The sequence below is a fragment of the Wolffia australiana genome, chromosome 8 (genome assembly GCF_029677425.1).
Source record: "Wolffia australiana isolate 7733 chromosome 8, ASM2967742v1".
In the NCBI taxonomy this organism is placed as follows: Eukaryota; Viridiplantae; Streptophyta; class Magnoliopsida; order Alismatales; family Araceae; genus Wolffia; species Wolffia australiana.
The window spans coordinates 16875630-16899704 of record NC_135842.1 but is presented as its reverse complement, the minus strand read 5'-3'; the positions used below and the strand labels follow the sequence as shown (position 1 = coordinate 16899704).

At 40.2% G+C, this 24075-nt stretch overlaps 1 protein-coding gene across 1 annotated transcript; it reads left to right on the top strand.

Annotated features, from left to right (window-relative positions):
• The first annotated feature begins 14239 nt into the window (after positions 1–14239).
• Positions 14240–17171, top strand: CM1 (chorismate mutase 1). Its single transcript, XM_078580019.1, has 6 exons — positions 14240–14534; positions 15322–15541; positions 15622–15708; positions 16436–16579; positions 16665–16757; positions 16839–17171. Exons 1-6 carry the CDS (start codon positions 14365–14367, stop codon positions 17067–17069), a joined length of 945 nt encoding a protein of 314 aa, XP_078436145.1. The 5' UTR covers positions 14240–14364; the 3' UTR covers positions 17070–17171.
• The last annotated feature ends 6904 nt before the right edge of the window (positions 17172–24075 follow it).

Here is a 24075-nt window from a genome sequence, read left to right as displayed (position 1 = left end):
AAATGGGAGAGGCAGTGTGGTTTGTTGCATAGGGAGAGAAATTGACCACGAAATAGAATCTCTCTCTGAAAAGATTTGAAGTTAGAAAGGGTGTTGTTCAACATGGGCCACAAAAGCTTAATCTGGAAGTTGCTCAGCCTGGATGGTCTTGTGAAAAACGATGATGAAGAACCCTGTGTTATGTTTTCAACTTATGCCTTATGGTAGAATTGAAATCATAGGACAAACATCATCATCTCAACTAATGATTTGATACTGATTCATCATAATATTGAATTACCTTCTCAACTAATGATTTGAATGAGGTCAGTACTGACCTGATTCTAACTGAGATGATTCAGCACCAAGTAGTATATTAAACAAAAAATAAGCACAAAGATTTTCAGATGACATCAGCCTGCCTGTTCATCCATTGACCAGTTTTCAGGTAGATTGACTTAACTGGTTAAATATAAATGAAATCTAATTGATTCAAAGTGTAATATGATGCAAATTGCATCATTTTTCATATTATCTTCAGTAGCCCAGAAAGATAATACTATGCGATCAATATTTTAGATATTGACCACTGTAGCTATCTGAGATTTATTTCTCAGTAAGCTAAATATACTCTCAGTAAAATCATTTACCTTAACATTCATGAGCGGATTAATGTTGAAGAATGATTTTCAGCCATAAAATCATTTTTCTATTTATAAAATATAATAATTTACTGAGTCCCTGGGCGATGATCCTTCTTCAGGATTCTTAAAATTCTAATCTGTCACAGTTCATCTCAATGTAGTTCTTGAAGATACTCATTGAGTTATCATAAAATTATTAGTTTGATATTACATATGATCGACAAGTTTACTCTTTGTTATTTTTTAGATACTAAAAATTTATTTTGATATTTCGACCGTCCGGCACCTCATTTTCAATGTCATCAGTGTTTCTTTAATATCCTCAACTATGTATTTACTTCACTTTAAGATTTTGAGTAAAACTTATTGATGTCGAAGGATTTTAAGATTGTTCAACTTACTAGAGAGATTCTTCAATTATAAAATTTATTTGTTATGTTTTTACTTCAATCTGCTCATAGATGTCTGGGAACTTTGGATCATAGATAGCTGATAATTAGAATTAATGACTCTATTATCCCTAAAGCTCTATGATGGTGCACACCATCTCGAACCGTCAACGACGCTGTCCGCGCTGCCCACCGTCGTCGTCAACAACTGGGTGAAATATGCTAGTTCATCGCTTTTGTTTTTCACCATTTCTTTGTCATGTTTTGTGTTTTTATGCTCTCGTCGTCCTGTTTTCGTCGCACTACGACGCGTCCCGTCTACACCCGTTTTCATCGTCATGGGGAGGGGCCTCTAGCCCTTTCACATTTTTTTTATATTTTTCAATTTCCCCTCTATTTGTAATGGGGGGACCATTATATAAAGGCCCCTTTAATGGACCTGAATTTTCCCTTGTTGACCCACTTAGGGGCCCCATTTGACCTCCCCCTTTATAAGGAAAGAGGGGGGCACCCTAGGTCCTTAGACCAGGAACTAACAAGTTGAAGTTTAGTGTTATTGTCTTGGTCTCACCCCACCCCCTCCTCCTTCGAGAGAAATCATCAGAGGGGGGAAGGAGAGGAGCTCGCTGAAGCTGCCAGGGGGGAAGAAATCTGCCAGAAGGAGATAACGGTAAGGATCTGACAATCTCCCACCCTCGACTCCTCCTTTTCTTCTGATCCAGCCCTTCTTCCGTGAAGAAAGTCCCACGATCCCAATTCCGATCTTAGCAGCCGAATTCGTGCACCGCCAGGAGGAAGAATCCGCCAGAAGGGGAGTAAGGGGAGGATTTGACGATCTCCCTCCCTCGCTGACGGCCGGTGAACACCAACGAGCTGGCTGCCAAACCAGATCCTGCCAGATCAGGGCATGGACCTTTGTAAGCTTAAGTGGCCAATTTCCGGGTCGCGACGGCTTGGCCGCCTCCGGCCACCGGACGCTGCCGGGATTCCTTGCTCCCGCACGTGAAGGATCATTGCCACTCCCTTGGCTGACCTGCGCGCGTAAGCTCCGGCAGGTTCCAGCACAGTTGCTCGAGCCGCCTCACCTCCGTGGACGCTCCAGCGTCTCCTCTCCTCCGCTCCTTTACTAGCGTTCCGACATCACCATCGCCCGCCGAGCCACCGTTAGCTCTCCGGCGCCTTTCCACCGCAATCGTCAATGACTCTCTGCACGACGAGCCACACCGACGATGAGGTACGCCATCCTCTCGCTCGCTCGTTAATTATTCCTTGCAATACTCTTTCGTCTTGACTCCACTGCGCTCAAGCTAAGTAGGTGAGAGAGGCAATTGAGATAAAACAACGACATAATTGAGTGTCTTACCGGTATGGACAAGTTTGTACATTACGTGCGAGGCCTACGGATTGATTCTGTTCGGCCGTAGACGTCTTCGTCGCTCCGACGAGGTTTGAGAGGCCACCATCGCCGTCACTCGGCGACCCCGTCCAAGCTCGGAGCTCAGCGCCTCCCTCGAGTTAGAGCCTGCACATACGACACGTAGGACCCATCTTTCGTCACGTCATAGTTACACCGCTGACGTTCGATACCACTACCTATCTTTGCTACCGAGCCATCATACTCGGTGACGACAGGACGCCGTCCTCGACGACGTCCGCCATCAAATTGGTATCAGAGCATTGTCTCGATACCCGTTCGAACGACGACACCGCCGTCGTACGGCATCACCCTATATCAGATAAATACTTAATTCATTAACCCAATAGATGGGTCAAATTGGTAACACGGGGTGCCAAGATACATCATGTACTCTTGAAGTTAAAAATGAGTTCATCAACCACCTTTGCCAAAGCCTAATTAGTCATGGCCAGTTATTAGTGTGTACATTATCCCTCATCCTCTACGCACCCCTGAAATTATTTAGGGCATCTTCGATAGTCAAAACCTAATTGGTCATCTTTATTATTATTGATGCATTCAAAAATCATTAAAAAATACTATAAATATTTCCACTTTATCGGACAAGGTTTTGATCGAATCATCTTTGTTGAATCTGTCTCCTCTCATACCAAGAAAATAGGATCCCATATTGACCCCACAAACTCTGATATGTCTTTTCTATATTATCTATGACTTGTTTCACCATCTGTGCAAAAACTATTTGGAAACCCATGATTAAGGACTCTTAAGGCAAAGCATAATCATACATCTACGATATGTCTTTAGCATCACATGAATCAACCTATTTGATAGCTAGTTCTAATACGAGGAAGATCCTTGGAATCATGTATAAAAACAGTCATAGCTATATTATTGAATCATTTAAATAAAAGCTGGAATATGGATTCTGGCATGAATTTTTTTATTTTAGTGACTTTATCATCCTTAGAATATGTTTTCTGAAGGTTTTTAAAACATGTTTGAATAATATAAATATATTTATGATAGGTACATAAATAATTCCATCTTTAGTGAAATAAAACTCTACTTGAAAATTCAACAAAAACAATTCTAGAATGTATGCGCCATTAATCTTTTATGATCGGGTTCCTTAAGATATAATACTAAGGTACATCTTACAATGACTTCTCCAGTATAAGCTTACAACCTAAGTAAATGGTGCCCCTAATAGTGAGATTTAATCTATTATGTTCTGTCCTTCAAAGGATTATATGATAATATTTATCAAACTTATACAAAGAAAGTAAGAAGTTTCCAATAAATGTGGAATAGAGAGCTGCTTCAGCGAGTAAATTCTATCTTGTCATACACTTGTTGGCTAAATTTATAGAACCAACAAATAAATGGAAAAACATAGTAGATACATGTTTTGTAAAATATCCCATTTCACATCCTTGTACATATTGAGAGAGTAAAAAAATGTGTTCAAATTTATCATTATAATGATTTCACTTTGGTCAGCTATTATGTATAAACTTTTCAACTTAATCAAGAGTAAACCTATGAAATCATGGGTATCTCCTTGGATTCTAGGCATTAGAAATAGGTTGAATTTAGATTTATAACGGCAAATATAATGATTTATTAAGATAATAATACGATATTAGATGAAAAGTGATTAATTAGATGACCTTGCTGATGGATATTATGCGGTCTTCAAGCTGATCACACAACCATGTTTTGTTCAAGTTCATTCAAATGAATGTAATTTTTTACTATTATTCTCATGTGATGTTTATACTAAAGTCCCTGATTACATTTAATGACATAGTGAATTATGATGAGATCATAATAGAGTGATGACTAGCATTTAAGTATGTATTCTAATTTTTTTTATTAAATGGATACTCAAGATGGACATCTAATCCTACTTATATGGTAATTATGGGTGATCTCGTGGCCGTTAGTATGGAGACAGTGAAGACATGCGGTGGGTGCTCTTTAGTGAAATTATTCACTAAACAGAATTGTATGAAATCCTGAATGATATTATACCTAAACATCAATTAAATTGATTCATGTCCCGGTCGTATGAGTTGTCCGTTGCCCTCAAACACCAAGGATATCTTGTGTATGGACGATTTTGACCAAAATGTACGAATACCTAATCATGGGATCCAAATATGTCATAGCTTGGATGTAACAAAAAGTACACAAAAGTGATTAAGTGTTCAAGATGGAGCCATTGGTCTTTAATGTAAGAGGAGATTGACTCACGGAAGAAACTGCATGAAATCCCTGGCTAGGGTAGTGAGGATATTGGAGAAGATGTTATAAAATGATCAAGTATGTATAAGTAACCCGGTATGTATCAGTACTAACTAAATGACATATTAAATATTGAAAAAAAACCATACCAGAATCATTTGAGAGTCTCGTGTAGATTATGGATTATACATATATGGTAACCAAATGATGAAAAATGTTCCATTATAGAGTTCAATTTAACATATTGATTGGGTTAAATTGATCCTTAATTAATCAATTTATAGGTTGATATCCGCACCATCGACGTGAACGACAGATCCCACACCGTCAAAGAAAATAACTAATATGAGCATGGTGGCTATTCCTATGCACAATTAGGCAGAGGAGCAGTAGAAAATCAGCACTGAAAGATGTAATTTAACGGAAGGGACATGACCTTTGGCGGCGGTCGGCGAGGGGCGATTCTTCTGCCGTGGATTAATCCTGATCGATGACGAGAAAATACCAGGATCTCATTCAGATCGTGCACGATGGTGTGAAAATGATGAATTCTTGGCATCGCCAAGGGGCCAGCATGAACCAACAGAATGTCGTGCGAGCAGTACCAGGTCCACAAAAATGATACACTCGAATGTATCAACAGCACGGGAGATGGAAAAAGCCTGATCCAAAGTAAGGAAAAATTCTGCGCAAGATGGATCACTGAAAAAGAGATCAATCGCCAACCGATTCTGGTTTCGTTGACTTGTTGCAAGGCATACATGCACCGTAACTCTCGAATGGCCCCGCCCGGGATATTCCTCCAGTAGGAGAACAATGGGTGAAGATACAATTTGTGTAGCGGCGTAACTTCCAACGATCGTCGACGATTAAGTCGATCTGGGACGTTGATGATGGCTGGATTCTTCCGGACGCGTAAGACTAAACGGCCACGACAAGGATTTTCCAATGACACCGAAGATCGGAACAGTTGGAGTTGGCTGAGGCAGAGTCCAACTATCTTCGAACGGTAGAAGATGGTCAACCCGAAAGAAGATCTTCAAACATGCGTCGGCAAACCCACGATCGAAGATCTTTTAACGTCGGAATATCGTCGGTATTCCCAAAAACATGGATCGATGAAGCATGTTGTCGAACACGCGCAATTCCCCCGCAAAGAGTACTAACAAGAAGACAAGCAAACGATCTATCCCAGGAAGAAGAGGCCGACTGATGGGGTGGAAACGCTAGATCTGCACGGTTCTTCTTTCACGAACAACTCAACTACCTTTCTTTCAAAGAGACACTAACTTCATAACAATTGCGATAACTGGTTCAAAACAAGGCGCGAGTCCCACGTTCGCCCTCCCCTCTCTTCTTATAGTAGAGAGGGGCTTTTATGGACATCCTAGTGGGCCACTTTTTAAGGGGGTAAGAAGTCAAATGGACTCCCCCCATAAAGGTACAGAGTGAATCACTAAGACAAAACATAAACACCATTCATGGGGAGGCCCGAGCACATGTAGGGGAGCCTGCCGAAAGGTAGAGGGAAATAAAACAACGGATACTGTCGTGAAACACATGATCATGCAATATAGAAGCACCGAAGAGGAACCCGACGTCAGGCTTGATACCGGAAATGCAGATTCTTTGCGTCGGCTTCTGCTACACGGTGTGGTTGATGACAAATCTGAATGTACTCCTTCGGATGATCATCCACCACAAAGGTTTACCAATAAGTGTTAGTTGGCCACTAAAGTTATTCATTAGAATGATATGTGTGCATATAAAGGGTCACACATAAGATAAATGGACGTTGGTAGATATATTTAAATTTATAAGGGCTTTTATGAAAAGTGTCTTCAATAAGTATACATAGAGGGGGCACCCATTTTAGATGCCCATGCCAGCCAGACCTAGGTCTCTTCTTTCTCTTCCACTCCACTCACTCCATTAGAAGATCTTAATGATGAGAAGATCAACTAGTACTCAATAAGAGTTAGAGAAGATGAGAAGTAGATCCAACAGTCCCTTGATCACATGGATACATCTAGAAGCTGGGCATGTGAAAAGCTTGAAGTCACTCTTCCAAGGAATAAGTCAAGGGTGAAGGAAATTTTCCATAAGGTAATATGATAATTAATTTATTATTCTATTTATAGATTTTGAATCGAACCCCATCTTCTGTTGCATGAAAGTAGTTTTCAAACATTCAATCATGGCCAAAGAATCCAACGCTTAGTATACAAAAGTAAGAATAAGACAGTAATGATAATGAGGCAATAAAAAATAAAGAATGTAAGGAAGAATTAGATAGTGATATGGGTGTTCAGAATTAGGCATGGTGGAATAGGAATGTTAGGTAATGATATATTTACATTCAACACAGTATGAGAAAACTATGACGACCACCGTATCCTTCTAGGATTGTCATTCCTCTAGTTGTCCACCTTCAAGGGAAACAAAGTATTTTATATTTCCATGTTCTCATGCAAATTATTATGGAAATATCATGCATAATCCTAAATATATGCATCTAAATGTCCATATTTGCATGTTATCATGATTTAAAATGATTAAAATTGCCTTTAGTGTGAATTTATGATTTTTCCAGATTTTTTGGAATTTGTACAGATTTATTTGACTTTAGATTTGATGAAAAAATTAATTTCAAAAGGCAAAGACTACTCATTTGTAATTACTAATGATGTTTCTTATATTTTCTGGACTTTTTCTATATTTTCTCACATTTTCCAATACCAGATTTGCAGAAAGATTCCTTCCTTCACGCGGAAGGCAAGATGAGCTGGCCACAACTGCAGGAGAGAGAAAATGAAGAATTTCAATGACCATTATTCAAGAAAATTGAAACCTTGATATTTCAAGATCCGACCGTCAGATCAACCTGAAATTTTGAGGGGAGTTTTGTTTTGTCCTGCTCTTAAAATTTATTAGAGGGATTTATAAAATATGTTGGGAAGAGGGGGGAAACCACTTTTAACTTGCCCCAACCCTAGCTGACCAGGGAGGACACAACAAGCTTTTAGAGTCAAATTTTTCTGCAGTTCTTGAGTTAATATGGTGAGTTTTTTGTTCCCCTGTTGGTTTTCTTCTTGTTTTTTCCAAAACACCAAGAATGGGTGAAATATTCATGATCTAGGAGGAGTTATTGAGGGGAGAGCATCACCTTAGTTCAAGAGTGCAATCTAAAATCGAAAACGAATTAGATAGGTCATCTACCATTTCTAGGATCTCATTTAGATTGAATCTATTAGTGACTACATCTTCTTTAGCACTTATATTCAGTTTCCCTTCAAGATCTTGATTCCCTTAAGGGAGAATCAATATTAAGAAGGGGTAGGATTTATTTCCATCCATTTCTTCACTTAGATATCGATCCTTTCAAGAGGATCAATCCCTAAATACTACAATCATTCTCATCATTCATCCAGGTGATCTACATCTTCAGGAGAAGGTTCGAGTTACTTGATCCCCTTCTCTCATCTATTTATGAAGCATTCCATTAGTTCATACAATTTCTGGCTCCTAGAACCATAAAATAGATTCAGATTTTGAGGACAGTTGCCTCCCCGTGGATTGACCCCTTTCTCATTCTATATTTTCAATATTTTTAAAAAGGGAATTTTAAAAATTTATTGCATAAGCTTAAATCCAAACGACAAAATTAAACTTGCATTTTTTCACACCATTTCTAGGCTTATCAATTGCATTTAATCACCACATCTTCCTGCTTCAGATCAACCCCCCACTTCTTTGGCGAACCTCCCAAGCACTAGAGAAACCAAGGAACACTTGATGGACCTTCAAAACTTCACTTTCTTCAATCAGCCTCACTAGGAGGAAGTGATCTTAAAAGATGCTTTCTACAAAGATGGGGGCTCAATTTATAGATCCAACTATTGGATTGATAGAGGATCAAAAGATGAAGCTGCCCCTAAAATTTCAGCTCGATCCGAGTTCTGGATCGTCAAATATGAAGCCTAGAAGTTGGGTGATTTCTAACCATCGATTTAATTCAAATATTTCTCTCTCCTTGTCCTCGTCAACATCGTCACGCCATTCGGTTAGGGTTTTTATCTTCTGGACATTAAATGCGATGATTGATTGAGATTCCTCCTCGACATCGGCAATCAGCTGCTCTTGTCGCGCCATGTGTCGTCGCAGGAAAAAGACAAAAAAGGATAATGATAATTTATTATTGAAATATATTGTTCAATAGATTTTGACATCATGCCATGTCAACGATTTCTCCTTCTAAACCAATAGAAATGTGACATGTATGCGCCAAGTGTACATGTGCACCCCCACGTGACATGTGGCACTCTGTGGTAATGCCACGTCACTCGACCATCATTGTTGGCTATTCCAAGGAGAGATAAATGGGAGAGAAATAAAAATATTTTAATCATCTCATTGTCAGGCCACAAAACACATTTACTACTGAAAAATAGCTCATTTTTTGTAATTGGTCCACGTCACCTGCTCCAGGAAAAGTAAAAAAAACCCAAAATATATTCTAAAATTAATAAAATAATGGCCCAAAAAATACAAATATATAATTTGACTTAGAAAAATCATATCTTTGCAAATTTAATGTCAAAAAATTCCAAAGAAACCTTATTCTGACTCAAAACATTGTTTTCTTTCAGAATCTGATGTCAGAAAAATCTCCCAAAATACATTAAAATGCAGAAAATTCAGAATATCACTCTAAAAATGAATTTAATCATTTAAAGCTTGATAACATACATATATAATTAATTCAATGCAAATAAACATGTAAATATGGTCATATTAGGCTACTAAAAATGCATGTTATCAGCGAACAAGAGATAGCTTTTACAAGTTCACGAACTCAAGCCATTGCCTCCCCAAGGGAGGTCACACTATGTCGATATGATATGTCAATTGAATCTCCTAGTCAGCAAATGACCATGGCAGTGCATTACAGATGATAAGCCACAAAATTTCCTGCTTCTCCTCCTCTGGAGTGATGCCAATATAATACTTTTTTGTGGGCGACAGGCTAGAAAACAGTTCTACAACAGATCATTGTGAATCACTATGCCTCTAAGTTTATCATGTAACTTACGATGAACTATCGGTAGAGGTCGCAAAAAAGTGTTTCTAGAGTTTAGACCACGTCATACTTCATATATGCACTTCAAGTTGTCTACTATCATCAAGCAGTCGACAATTTTTTCTCTAGGATGCATCCTTAAATTTTCACTTGGCCCTTCAAGGCAAGTCCTACTATCATTTACTACATCACTTAGTTTCTAGAGCTAATACCATTGCATACTTCATATATGTACTTCAAGTTGTCTACTAGCATGAAGCACTCCACACTTTTTGCTCTAGGTGATCTTCTCAAATTTTTACTTGGCCCTTCAAGGCAAGTCCTACTATCATTTACTACATCACTTAGTTTCTAGAGCTAATACCATTGCATACTTCATATATGTACTTCAAGTTGTCTACTAGCATGAAGCACTCCACACTTTTTGCTCTAGGTGATCTTCTCAAATTTTTACTTGGCCCTTCAAGGCAAGTCCTACTATCATTTACTACCTCCATTGCTTAATGATGTTGCTCAAAGTCATGTTGTGCAAACACATTGTCAGCACTAGACTCTGTAATTTTACTAGCTCCCTTAGAAAGATGATCTTTTTCCATTATTGATTTAACTTCTTTCTTCCTGGATCATGTCTTTTTTGTCATAGTGTCTTCTATTTTTTCAGGTGGCTTTCGATAAGATTGGTTCAATGACAACCCATATAATCACTACGTAGAGGAGGATGCAAAAGCTGATAGTCAACGGTGACAAACAAAGACAAATCCCTTTTTTCCTCAAGTATTTTTGAATAAATAGATAAAAAGAGCACCAGAGATCATGGACTTCTTCTAAGAAAAATATTTCTTTTCTAAGAAGGGGGAAAAGCACCCATGCAGTTTGCAAAGAATGAGAAGTGTGAGAGAAGAGCGAGAAGACATAAATAAGATTGAGAAGAATTAGAATATCGAGAAGAGAGATAAAAGTGAGAAGAAAAAGATGAAACATAGGAGAGTGAGAAGAGAGAAATAAGATTGCTAGGCGTGAGAAATGAGAGAGAAGAATGAGGTAAGAGTAAGGAGAGTGAAATAAGATTACCAGTCATACATACACTAGAAGCTATACCAATAGTGAGGGAGAGGTCATATGAACATTAGAAGCTATCAAATAGTGGGAGAGAAGATAAGAGAGAAAGAGTTTACAAGTCTGTGATCTTTCAATGTTGAAGTGGGAAGGAGAGAGATCCTCCTCCAAAGTCAATCATAACACCTTTGAGACAACTTCCTCCTGCTGTGCCTGCCATAGTGAGAGGCAAACAAACTCCTGAATGGGGTCCAAAAAACTTCATCTGACTGAGATGAAGTAGATGTACAATTGGAGAAGGGGTCCAGCTTTCCATCAGAGAGAAACTAAGATTAAAATAGTGAAAATAAGGTGAAAAGAGACAAACAAAATGAGACATATAGTGAAAAGAGAAGAAAAGACAAACAAGGAGAAAAGAAGTAAACAAAAGAGAGGGATGAGAGACTGAGGGAGAGTACAATAATATAGAGAATAAAGAGAGAAGGGAGCAAGAGGTCACAATGAATGGCGGACGACAGTGGGCATGGCCCGGGCGGGAGCATCGATGAACGCCAATGACAGTGGGCAATGTGCAGTGACAGCTAGCAGCATACAAAGTGCAGCAAGCAACAAGTGGCGAGGGGTGGCATGAAGTGGGCAGAAAGGGGTGACAACTGGCGAGGATGAAGAATAATAACTTTAACTGGTATAGTTTGTCATCCATACGTCTTTCATCAGTTACGTTTTCTGTGTTGGCCGGCAAGCCAATCACACATTCCACATCTCGTTCCATATTCATTAATAGAACATATTCATTATAGTGCATGTGTGATGCGTATAATGAAGTCCATGAACACATGATCGGAGTTAGTGAATTATGATGAGATCGTAATACGGAGATCACTAGTCTTTAAGCATGTGTTCTAAACATTCCTATTCAAAGGATACGCGAGAAGGACATCGAAGTATCCGGATAGAATAACACTATCTAGCCTCACTCATATGATGAGTATGGCCGGTCCTGTAGCCATTAGTGTGGCGACACTAAGGATAGATAGTGGGTGCTCTTTAGTGGAAAGAGTTCACTTAATTGATCTGTATGAATCCCTGAATGGTATTATACCGAACTGTCAATCAGGTTTATTCACATCACGGTTGTATAAGTGGTCCTTAGATCTGAGACACCAAAGACGTCTTGTGGACGGACGGTTGTACTTTGGCTATGGCCAACGAGTCTCTAATCATGGGATTCTAAACGGTCTTAGTTTGGATACATCAAGAAGTACACGAAGGCGATTAAGTGGTCAAGATGGGATCGTCCACCCTCGGTATAAGAGGTGACAGCTCAAGGAAGACAATGCAACGAAGTCCTTGGCCAAGACAGTGAAATATCAGAGAAGAGTTTTTTGATGATTTCCGAATGCATCAGTACTAACTCGGATGATCAATTAGGGTTTGACAGTTGACCATACCCTAAGTCGTCCAAGGAACGTCAAGTGGATGAGGGATTATACATACACGGTAACCGATGATGAACAGGTTCCATGAGTGAGTCGATACACACTCCTTTGTATCTTCTAGGACACAAGGTGTAGCTTGGCACCCCAAGTGTCGGAGTCTCGACCTATCGATTGGGTTAAATCGATCCGACATTAATTAATCTATATGATGATATAGTTAATTAATTTGGAAGGCCAATAAAGGTTATTTGGCCACTAGAGTCGTTAACTAGACTGATACATGGGCCTAGAGGTCACACGCAAATGGTCTTTTGGACGTTGGAAGATATACTTAGTTTTGGGGGTTTTTATGAAAAATACCCACTTAGTATAAATAGGGGAAGGCCCTGAACAAAATTCACCCATACCAGAATTGTTCAGGGGCCTTTCCCCTTCTTCTCCACTCTCCCCACACCCCCTCTCCATCCCTGATGCGATCAGGACGACGTAACGACGCCGACAGAGAAAGAACAGGGCTCGTCAACGAGAAGGAGGAGATCTGACGCGCCGAGGACCGCGTGGATACGTCTAGAGGCTGCACACTTGAGCAGCTTGACTCCTCTCGCTCCGGGATCGAAGAAATCATGAATGAGATTCGTGCAAGGTACGTCGTTTTAATGGTTTTTGTCGATGCCGTTCAATTCGCAAAAAGTCTTATGATGCGCATCGTTTTGTTCTGTTCATCCAAGTCTAGGCCTATAGAACCCAACATGATTAAAGAGAAAGTGGGAATGATGAAGGAGTTGTGATAATGACAAAGTGAAATGTTGTGGATGGATGACTGAACGGACGTCCGTTCAGTCCCATTCCTTCATCTGTCAGAAAATGTCATCCATCATTTGTCCAACAAGTGTAATATCCAATCAGCTCCAGGCCTGTCTCTGTAGCATTTGGCCTGAACAGCCCTAAACCTTGACATTGGCCGACCACCCTGTGCAACTCCACAGGCGCCTTGGTGCATCGGCGACTAGTCCTTTGCTTTGTACCAGATTGTTTGAGCCTGTTGGATGCTATTTTGGTACTGATAGCTGCACACAGGCCAAGCTCAACTTCTCTGTGACTATGACATGCACTCTTCCTTCACATTTTGTCCATCTCTCCATTTATTATTATTTACTACATTAGTATCATTGCATTCATGCTTTTGCCAAATCATTATTTACTTTTATTAGCCTAAAGTTTTTTTGACTTGGTAGGTTAAAAAATTAGATAAATCAATCAACATAAAAACACGAGCTTAAAAATATTCATTTCATGCATGCTACGACTGAAAATTTCCTTAAAAAAGAAAATAATCCATATTTTTGTTAATATCCATGAATTTATTTCTGATTAAATCAAGAAGAGGAGCATCTTTAAGTATACTCGTACGCATAACAGGAAGCAAAAGTATGCACGATGGTGTACATAAAATGCACATGGTCACATATCCATAGACTTTGTTAGAGTACCTTAAGGTATGATTATGTGAATCAATTGTTGCTAGATCTCCCCAAAAGATGTATGCCTTCGATAAAAAGAAAGAGTGAGCATTTATCTCATTTCGTATTTTTGTTCTCAGAGTGTGTAAATATATAATTATAAGAAAATATATCATGCAACCTAGAATATTTCCCTAAAAAAACTTAGAAAGGTATATTAAAATTTAAAAACGTGATTTTTTTTTGTCCGGGACAAGGGACGGGACGGTTTTTCTCCGGATGGGAAGAAACTGGCAATGTCGGGATGCTGACGATTTTTTTCTTCAAAGGACGAATCCCTGGACGGAAGAGTTTGGACGAAGTTGAAAAATCCGGACGTCGAATAGTAATATCTTTGTCCCGTCCTGTCCATCGTCCACGTCCCGGACGATCCGGAACTATAGTGACAAGTTGAAGGTTTTTGGCAAATAATTTAAAAGTTTAAAAATGGTATGGAGAAAGAGAAAAGCGTTAAAACGGTCTAATTTCTGTGGCCGCCAAACCATACCTACCAAACCTTCACCTACTCCTTCCTCTCTGCTCTGCGGCGTCGAAGAACAGCGCTCGAGAGCTCCAGATCTACAGGAAGAGGTCCGAATTGCTTGTCAACGATGGAATTGAAGCTTCTGCAACCTCCCCCCTGCGCTTCGGTCGTCCGTTTCTCCGGGTTTCCCGCGGCGGGAAGGCAAATCTCAGCCGGAATGCCGCGGAAATTGCTGCTCGCGGCGAAGAATGACTGGCGGGTTCAATCTGTACAGAATCTCGCCGCAAGCTTCACGGGGTAGCGAATTCTCGACGTTTGAGTTGTTTTCGTCGGGTCGAGTCGCGCTAATTTGTTATATCGTTGTAATTTGGGGTTTTTTTGGGGAAAAGGGTGGGCTGATTGCTTAGGAATCAATATTTGATTGAGGAAAATTTCGAATGAGGATACCCCAGTTCTCTTAAATTTTAGCTTTTGTTGAATAGTTTCATCATCCATTTCAAACTCCGTTATGAACTGAGAATAGGCGATTGCACTGGGAAGATTCTGCCATATTTTCTTCGAATTGGTTAACGGCGAATGCATATACACTATTTCTGTTATATTTAGTTTTTAGTTAATGGTTTCTTCTTCCATTTCAGAAGACATCATATACTGATTACATACCATTGTTGCACCGGGAATATTCTCCCATAGTTCCTTCGAATTACAAAATGACGTAAAAATGACGAAGGGGGATGGAAAATTTGGTCTTACATTTTTTGTTTGTTTTGTAGTTTCTTATTAAATTTCATAAGATGTCATGAACTGATCATAGTGCATTGCACTGGGAAATATCCGCCCATATTTTCCTTCGAATTTCGAAAATGAGTGCAGAAATGAGGATTGGGGATGCAGTAATTCACTAAAATTCTGCCTTTCTTCAATGTTTCTTACTCTATTTGTTGGGAACCATGAGTGGATTACAAAACCATTACACTGTGAAGAAATTAAACATTTCTTCTTCCGTTGTTCAATGCTCGTCTGGGCCTGTGTGTTAACATCTCTTGTTAACAGTTTGAAATTGTCCTGTCGCATTTTATTACAGGTCTGAGAAGAAGAGGGTGGATGAGAGTCAAAGTTTGACTCTGGATAGCATAAGAGAGTCTTTGATTCGGCAGGAAGATAGCATAATCTTTAGTCTATTGGAGAGAGCGCAATATTGTTTTAATCCTGATACTTACAATCACAATGTGTTCAACATGGATGGTTTCCAAGGCTCGTTAGTGGAGTTCATGGTTAGAGGAACCGAAAGACTTCATGCGCAGGTATATTCTTTCTTTGAAAAAAGAGGAATAAACGATATTTAAATGTTTATACATCGATTTCACGCTTCATTATAATGCAGGTTGGTAGATACAAGAGCCCAGATGAGCATCCTTTCTTTGGTGATGATTTACCAGAACCCATGTTGCCCCCCATGCAGTACCCAAAGGTTGACTCCTGCATTTGTTTATCTCTCTCCATCCGTCTGTCTTCCCATGTTTAGATATTTATTAAGGTTGGGCAATGATGATCAATTTATCATCAGCATCATCGTCATCCTCAATTTTTGCCATTGGCGTGGTCATTTATGAGTGGATTGGAGATAATGATGGTGAAACCCTCATTGACAGTTGGATTTCTGGGATAATGACTAAGACAAGGAGGATGACGAATTTTGGATGCCTGATGACAATGTCAATGAAAAGAATTCACCATCATCATCCATATCTGGGCTTTGACTAACGGTAACGATGATGAGAAGGACCTTGTCAACACAGCATTGCCATCGTCATCACTAATGCCGCACCCTAATTTTTTTACAATTCCGCTCTTCTGTGTTTTTTTTATCTCTGTTACCGCCATTTTCTCTCTATTTTTCATCGTCAAAATACGGTACTTCCTAATTTAGGGAGCAACTGGGTATTGACACTTCTCATTAGGATTGGCAGACGATGATGAATTCATCATCCTCATTGTCTTCATCATCTATTTTTTGGTACAAGTCTAATGACAAGACGATGATTGACAGTGGTGAGACAAGGAAGAAGCAATGCCATGATGGTGACTAATTTGTCATCGGATAATCTACTTGTTGGACATCATTATCATCATCATCATCATCATCATCAAGATAGATACCGAACACAACTTCTCATGTCATTGATTGATTTTTCCAGGTACTTCATCCGATTGGCGACTCTATAAACATAAACAAGAAGATCTGGGGAATGTACTTTGGCAGCCTCCTGCCAAAGCTAGTAAAACCAGGGAACGACGGCAACTGCGGTTCAACCGCTGTTTGCGACACCATCTGCTTGCAGGTGGGAGTTGACTTTTACAGTAAATGGACAAGGTTCAACCAAATGAAACCAAAACATGTTAATTATAATTATTCATAATCTACAGGCTCTCTCGAGGCGGATACACTACGGCAAGTATGTGGCAGAGGCCAAGTTCCAGGCTTCCCCAGATCTCTTCACACCCGCCATACAAAATCAGGCAGCTAATCTGAACTTGTTCCCATTGGCTGTCTTGAAATTTTATGGGTTGGGTTTTTTACCGCTGAGCATTGACTTTCAGGATGGAGACTGGATAATGCAGCTGCTGACTTATGAGACGGTGGAGCTGGCAGTCATGGACAGGGTGGAGACAAAGGCGAGGATCTTTGGGCAGGAGTTTGTGGGCAAGAGCAATGGGCAGCCTCAAGCCCACAAGATTGACCCAAGGTTGGTGGCTGAGCTGTATGGAGATTGGATTATGCCATTGACGAAGGAGGTCCAAGTGGAGTACCTACTGGGCCGGCTAGACTAGATATCTGAAAATGTCAAGGAAATGTACAGACTCTTTTCCTAGGTGAAAAAGTGGAAGGGGATTCAGCAAGTTCACATTATTTATATATAATTTTATGTCAAATTTCTCCTGGTGATATAAAATGTTAAATTCGTATATAAACGTGCAAGACAAGATGTATCCAAAACCTAGGAGGGAGTTCAAGTCGGAAGGTGAAGACTATCACTCGCTGGAGTATCTAGAATGGCCCAAAGAATTTGGGCCCCGGCTTCTCATTGTCCCTCTTCGTGAGAGACCTCATTTGGTAACTGCGAAGCTAGGGATAGATTTGATCCTCTGTGTTGAATTTCCTGTGGCTCCAATGTTTTGCCACCTAGTTTTTCATCCTAGATTTTGTCCACTCCCTATAGGATTTCAGGAGGTCTAGGATCTGGTCCCTCGTGGAGGATCTAGTCAGGGTAGTCAATGGGTGAGATAGGAGCCCCATAGCAAGTGATGGTAGTCAGGTCTCAGCCATATGTCACCTTGAATATCAATGTTTTATTGCCTTAATGATATGAAGTGTTATAACTATACTATGCCTAATTTAGCCACAAGCTCTGTGTCTTGGGCTTGTCTCTTGCAAACCAATGGAAGTAAGCTTCCAAATTCATGTTCAACCCTTCAGTATGCTCGTCGGTCTCTGGATGATTGGATGAGCTATCCTTGTCTGGAGATGGGTGCCCTGGAGTGCATTTAGCCCCTTGTAAAATGCACACACGAATAATACTTCCATTCCATGGTTGGAGGCGTCTGTGACACTAAGACCATTTAGCCACATGATCTCCTTGTTTAACGAATTTGCTATCTCCAAAGAGGAGAAAGGGTGCTGGAACCCAATGAAATGTCCTTCCTTACACAGGCAATCCACATCACTAATATAATCTATCCCACCTCAAATGAACAGACCTCCAATTAAACACATGGAAAGCTCCTCCTAGCTTTGTGTCTGTATTGGAAGGACCTGTAGAAGATTGAATGGAGAGAGGTGAGGCGACTTGAATTGTTGAAAAATGTCTCCAAAAATTTGTTGTTTATAAGTGAGGCGACTTGACTTGAATTGATGGACCTCTAGATTTGTTGTTTGTCTTCATGCATGTCCCATAGCATTTTTGTTGGCAGTATGACTTAAAAAATTCCACACTTTCTCCCACACACAGTTGTGGAATTCTTCCATAGGACATGAAAAGTGGGGGGATATCTTAGGAAGCAATAAACATTCATAAAAAAAGAGAGCTTTTAGGCAAAGAGAACTCACGTGAGGACTCGGTCTCCATCTCAAGGAAGTCTGCCACGCAATTCAATTGTGGGACAGCTGCACTTTTTCCTGGGTGTTATATGGATAATTACACTATCGTGTTTAGATGTTCACATTGCTGATATTGGTCTGAATACTGAATTGAATATTATATTAGGGAAAACCAATATGTACCACTACCTATATCGCAATATCAGATGGCACAATACCGTTATATTGAGGTTTGGATGTTGATATTGGATTTTGCAATGCAAATTTTAGATTTTTCTTATATCTGACTTATTATGTTTTTATTTTTCTTGATAGTAACCTTTCTAATGATAAAATTTTTATTACTAAAAAATCTAACTTTATTAATCTCTAGTTGTTTCTCGCTATCTTTGTTTCTCTCCACCACACTCTCTATTCCTCTATTTTTTATCAATAGTTTAAACCTATAAAACATTATTTTCTTTATTTATTGAATGTGTGTTGGATTATGTTGCCTTGATAGAAGGGTATAAAAATATTTTCTGCGTAACAGACATCATGATCAATTCCAAATCGATATTTAAAACGTTACACATCATCTGTACCTTGTGGGGAAATTGTTCCACCGTTTACTTGCTCCCTTGGATATTATTGTGAAGCCGCTCAGATGTCCGACCTCTAGAAGTATACACACGATGAAGGTGCGATTTGATCTCCTCTTCTTGTTCTCCAACTCTTCTTGAAGCTATTATAGAACTTCTCACCATGAAGACCCTCTTCTTGGATGATTTGAGAAACTAATAAGGAAGAAGTGGGGGGGACCAGCTCTGACTGGCCTGGGTACCGCAAATGGGTTCCCCTCCCCTATTTGTACTTTACGTAATATTTTTCATAAAAAACCCCGTTACGTTTAAAGTATATCCTCCAATGCCCGTATGATCTTATGTGTGCGACCCTCTAGGCCCATGTATCATTCTAGTTAATAACTTTAGTGGCTGGATAACAATGATTAACCAACCTTATTAATTAACTATCTCAACATATAGATTAATTTACTAAGGATCGATTGACCCAATCGATAGATTAAGTTTTCAGCCCGTGGGGTGCAAAGCTTCACCGTGTGATCTAGAAGATACATAGTAGTATTTGAACTCTCTCATAGAACCTTTACCATCATTTATTGTCATATATATATAATCCTTCATCCTCGTAAGACTGCCAAACAGTTTTGGGTATGAATAATCATCAAACCATAATCCATTATTTGATCAATAATGATGTGTAACAAGGATCATTGGAGAATGCCTACTCTAATATTTTCACTGCCCTGCAGGGGCATTTAACTGCATCTTCTTTCTTGAGTCAATCTCCTCTTATATCAAAGGTGGATAATCCCATCTTGACTATTCAATCTCCTCTTATATCGAGGGTGGATGATCATCTTGACTACTTGATCACTTTTATGTGCTGCTTGCTATATCTGAGCTAAAGTTTATCTGAATCTATGGTTAGAGAGTCATAAGTTGTAGTCAAAACATAGTCCTCCATCCATAAGATGTCCTTGGTCTCTTAGGTCAATGTATCACTTATAAAACCATGACATCAATCAACCTGATTGATGTTTAGGTATAATAACATTTAGGGATTCATTCAGATCAATTCATTAAACTCTTTCTCCAAAGAGAATCCCACCATCTTTCCTTAGTGTCTCAACAATAACGACAACATGATCAACCTTATTGGTCATATAAGTAGGATCCGATAGTGTTATTCTGATGGGGGACCATCTGCAGGCCGAGGCACAAGATCGACCCGTTGCAACACGTGAGCAGCCACGTCGCGTAGCTCGAGCCAACGCGAATGATCCGGGGTTCAAGTATAAAGCTTGAGGAGGGAGTTTTCCGGTCCCACTTTCTTTGCATTTTCTCGGATTTTCCTTATTGTGTTTTTGGGAGGGCTTTTGTGTTTTGGCCCCTCCGTCGCATTTCGAACCACTTTTTTTTTTACGGCTCGATTAGGGTTTTTCTTCGTCGCTGACCCCATCAGCATTCGCCCCTCGAACACTGCCGCGCTCGCCTGGGGAAGCCGTCCCCGCACATCCAAGGCGCCGCTCCAATTGCCGTCGACTGATGCCCCAGCGCCCGCCCACCTTGACGTGGCCCCAATTGCTGCCGGCTGACGCTCCTAGCGCCCGCCCACCTCGGCGCCTGTCCCTGACCGCCGCTAGCTGACGTATCCAGCACCTGCCTGCCTCAGTGCCTGCCCCTGACCGCCGCTGGCTGGCGCCTCCAGTGCTCGCCAGGGCGCCCGCCCGTTGGGACGCCAACCGCCCCCCCTGGTCTGTCGATAGGCTGCCGAGTTGGGCCTCCATCGGCAAGAACTGACGTCATCATCGCAGCCTAGTGCCTGCGCCGGGGGCGCTGATCCCCGTCTGGATGACCCGTCGGCCTTGTCTCCTTTCAGCCTCACGTCTCAGTCCGATACTCGCTCGCCGTCGCCATGGTCTATTTCCCGCCAACCACACGGCTTCGATCCACCGCGATCTACCGGACTTCGGTCCCGCAGGTCAATTAGCTACACCCCCCCCCCTTGAGTATTGTTACTTCGTCCAATATTTTCTCGTGTGCTCCACCGCCGAGGATTAGTCGCCTTAACTTGTTCCGTGGGGTTGGGGAGGGTTCCATTTTGCCCATTCCATCTCGCCCCTTATCACCGGGAATATACAGTCCGATCAAGGATACCCGCACCGTCGGTGTTTATCGTGATCTATCGGGTCATTGGGAGTCCGATCGTACGTGGCACGTACTGGGTTGTGGATTGTGCTTCTCATTATTTTCTCGAATTTGCATCATCTTTCATCATCCTCTGAATTAGTTCGTATTGTCCGTTCCTTCGCCTTGTGCTGCAATGCGAGCCGCCGATCCCAGCTGAACGTGTTGCATCATATTCAATCGGACTATCCATCTTGACTATCCATCAAACATGAATATCTTGAATAGGAGTACTATGATTTCATCATAATTCACTAGGTCATTCCACGTATTCATGGATATTATTATAAGGAAATAGTTTATTCAGTTACGTTAAATAAATACATGGGGGTGTGATTGGCTAGATGGCCGCAAAATATCCATCAATGTATGCATGACTCTCTCTTTTTGTATCTATATAGGAGTATTTTGTTATTGTAGATAAGTGACATCAATGATATATTATACAGATACCAAATATTACATCAAAGATCTGATATTGGATAGTGATATCTGTTGGGTTCTAAAGGCCTTGATATGGATAAATAAATCAAAATATTCTGTAGTGGAAGACGAATGGAATCGAACGGCATTGATAAAATCATGCAATGAAGTACCTTTGCATTGATCGCATCCATGATTTCTTGGATCCGAGCGAGACGAGTCGAGCTGCTCAAGTGTGAAGCCTCCAAACATATCTACGTAATCCTTGGTACGCCAAATCTCCTCCTCCTTGATGAGCCCCATTCAACCTCCACCGTCGTCGTTACGCCGTTTCGATCACATCGGCCATGGAGAGGGGATATAGGGCGAGTGGAGAAGAAGGGGAAGGCCCCTAAACAATTCTGTCATGGGTGAATTGCGTTCAGGGCCTTCCCCTATTTATACTAAGTGGGATTTTTCCATAAAAACTCCCAAAACTTAAGTATATCTTCCTACATCCAAAAGACCATTTGCATGTGACCCTCAGGCCCATGTATCAAACTAGTTAATGACTCTAGTGGCCCAATACCCTTTATTTGCCTTCTAAATTAATTAAATATATCATCATATAGATTAATTAATATCGGATCGTGTTCTAAATTAATTAAACTTGTCAATACGTTGAGTCTCCAACACGTGGGGTGCCAAGCTACACCTCGTGTTCTAGAAGATACAAAGGAGTGTGTATCGACTCACTCATGGAACCTGCTCATCATCAGTTACTGCGTATGTATAATCCCTCATCCACTTGACGCTCATTGGACGACTTAGGGTATGGTCAACTATCAAACCCTAACTGATCATCCGAGTTAGTACTGATGCATTCGGAAATCATCAAAAAACTCTTCTTTGATATTTCACTGCCTTGGCCAAGGACTTCGTTGCATTGTCTTCCTTGAGTTGTCACCTCTTATATTGAGGGTGGACGATCCCATCTTGACCACTCAATCGCCTTCGTGTACTTCTTGATGTACCCAAACTAAGACCGTTTAGAATCCCATGATTAGAGACTCGTTGGCCATAGCCAAAGTACAACCGTCCGTCCACAAGACGTCTTTGGTGTCTCTGGTCAAAGGACCACTTACACAACCGTGACGTGAATCAACCTGATTGACAGTTCGGTATAATACCATTCAGGGATTCGTACGGATCAATTCAGTGAACTCTTTCTACTAAAGAACACCCACTATCAATCCTTAGTGTCACCACACTAATGGCTACGGGACCGACCATACTCATCATATGAGTGAGGCTAGATAGTGTTATTCTATCTGGATACTTCGATGTCCTTCTTGCGTATCCTTCGAATAGGAATGTTTAGAACACATGCATAAAGACTAGTGATCCCCGCATTACGATCTCATCATAATTCACTAAGTCCGATCATGTATTCATGGATTTCATTATAAGCATCACACATGCACTATAATGAATATGTTCTATTAATGAACATGGAACGAGATATGGAATGTGTGATTGGCTTGCCGGCCACATATTTCCATCATAGCCCTTCAGCAAGGAAAAGTAATAGCCCATGAGGCTGAGAAAACCTCGTTGCTGCCACACTGTCTTAGGTGATGGCCATGATTGGACATCACAAACCTTCTCATCATGAATGACAAAATTATTCCAAGGCATCTTGTAAATAAGAATTTATTCTGATTAATGTAAGTCCCATATTTTTCTAACAACTAGAAGACGAGGTATATGTGATGTCGAGTTGCACAGCTGTAATCGAAGATCCAAAGATGTTACGTGTGGGGGAAAAAATAATCAGAATATAAATGTCCCTTTAAAATTAAATAAAAAACATGCAAATTAATCATCTCATAAGAATAAACATCCATCCATCCATTAATAGCTGATTCATATCACTCGTCGTCATCATCCACCTGGCCCCCTATTCTTTATATATAAACATGTAAATACATTAAGTATTACATATATTTGTCACTACTTATCACATTCTCATCTCACCATAATTTCTAATCAACATTTAAATGTCATTGATTTTCTATTCATTTTCCCGTATGAAGGAGACCCTTTCTCATCACTAATTAATCTATATTAAGATTCATGGTATTATTTGAGGCCAGTCCTCAGGATCATTTTGAATCTTCGATAATTGTTTACAATAGTAACATTTACAGAGAAATTAACATGATGGCACATGCTGGGTTTTCATGGAATAACACTGTATGACCATCTTCATGGAAAATTATTTTCTGACCTTCAATCATCTTACCCACAAATAGAAATGTCAGATTTATCTTGGTCTGCATTCTTTTGAGGGGGACTATAAACATGAAAATTTTAGCTGCCGTACAATTTTTGAGGTGGACAAAGTATTTCAATGGTTGAGATTTGAAATCTTAGATCTGGCGCAATTTTAAAAAATGACAATACCTCAATGGTAGACATAATTGGCTTCTGGATATTTGCCCTACTCTAAGTTTGAAAAACATACTTTTATCCCCACAGGATTATCCTAAAAATTTGGATTAGAAACACTTCCCCAAGAAGATAA

Coding starts and splice junctions, on each gene's coding strand:
- CM1 (XM_078580019.1), top strand. CDS start 14,365: ATGGAATTGAAGCTTCTGCAACCTCCCCCCTGCGCTTCGGTCGTCCGT. Junction 14,535..15,321: donor CTCGCCGCAAGCTTCACGGG/GTAGCGAATTCT, acceptor ATTTTATTACAG/GTCTGAGAAGAAGAGGGTGG. Junction 16,758..16,838: donor CACCCGCCATACAAAATCAG/GCAGCTAATCTG, acceptor ATTGACTTTCAG/GATGGAGACTGGATAATGCA.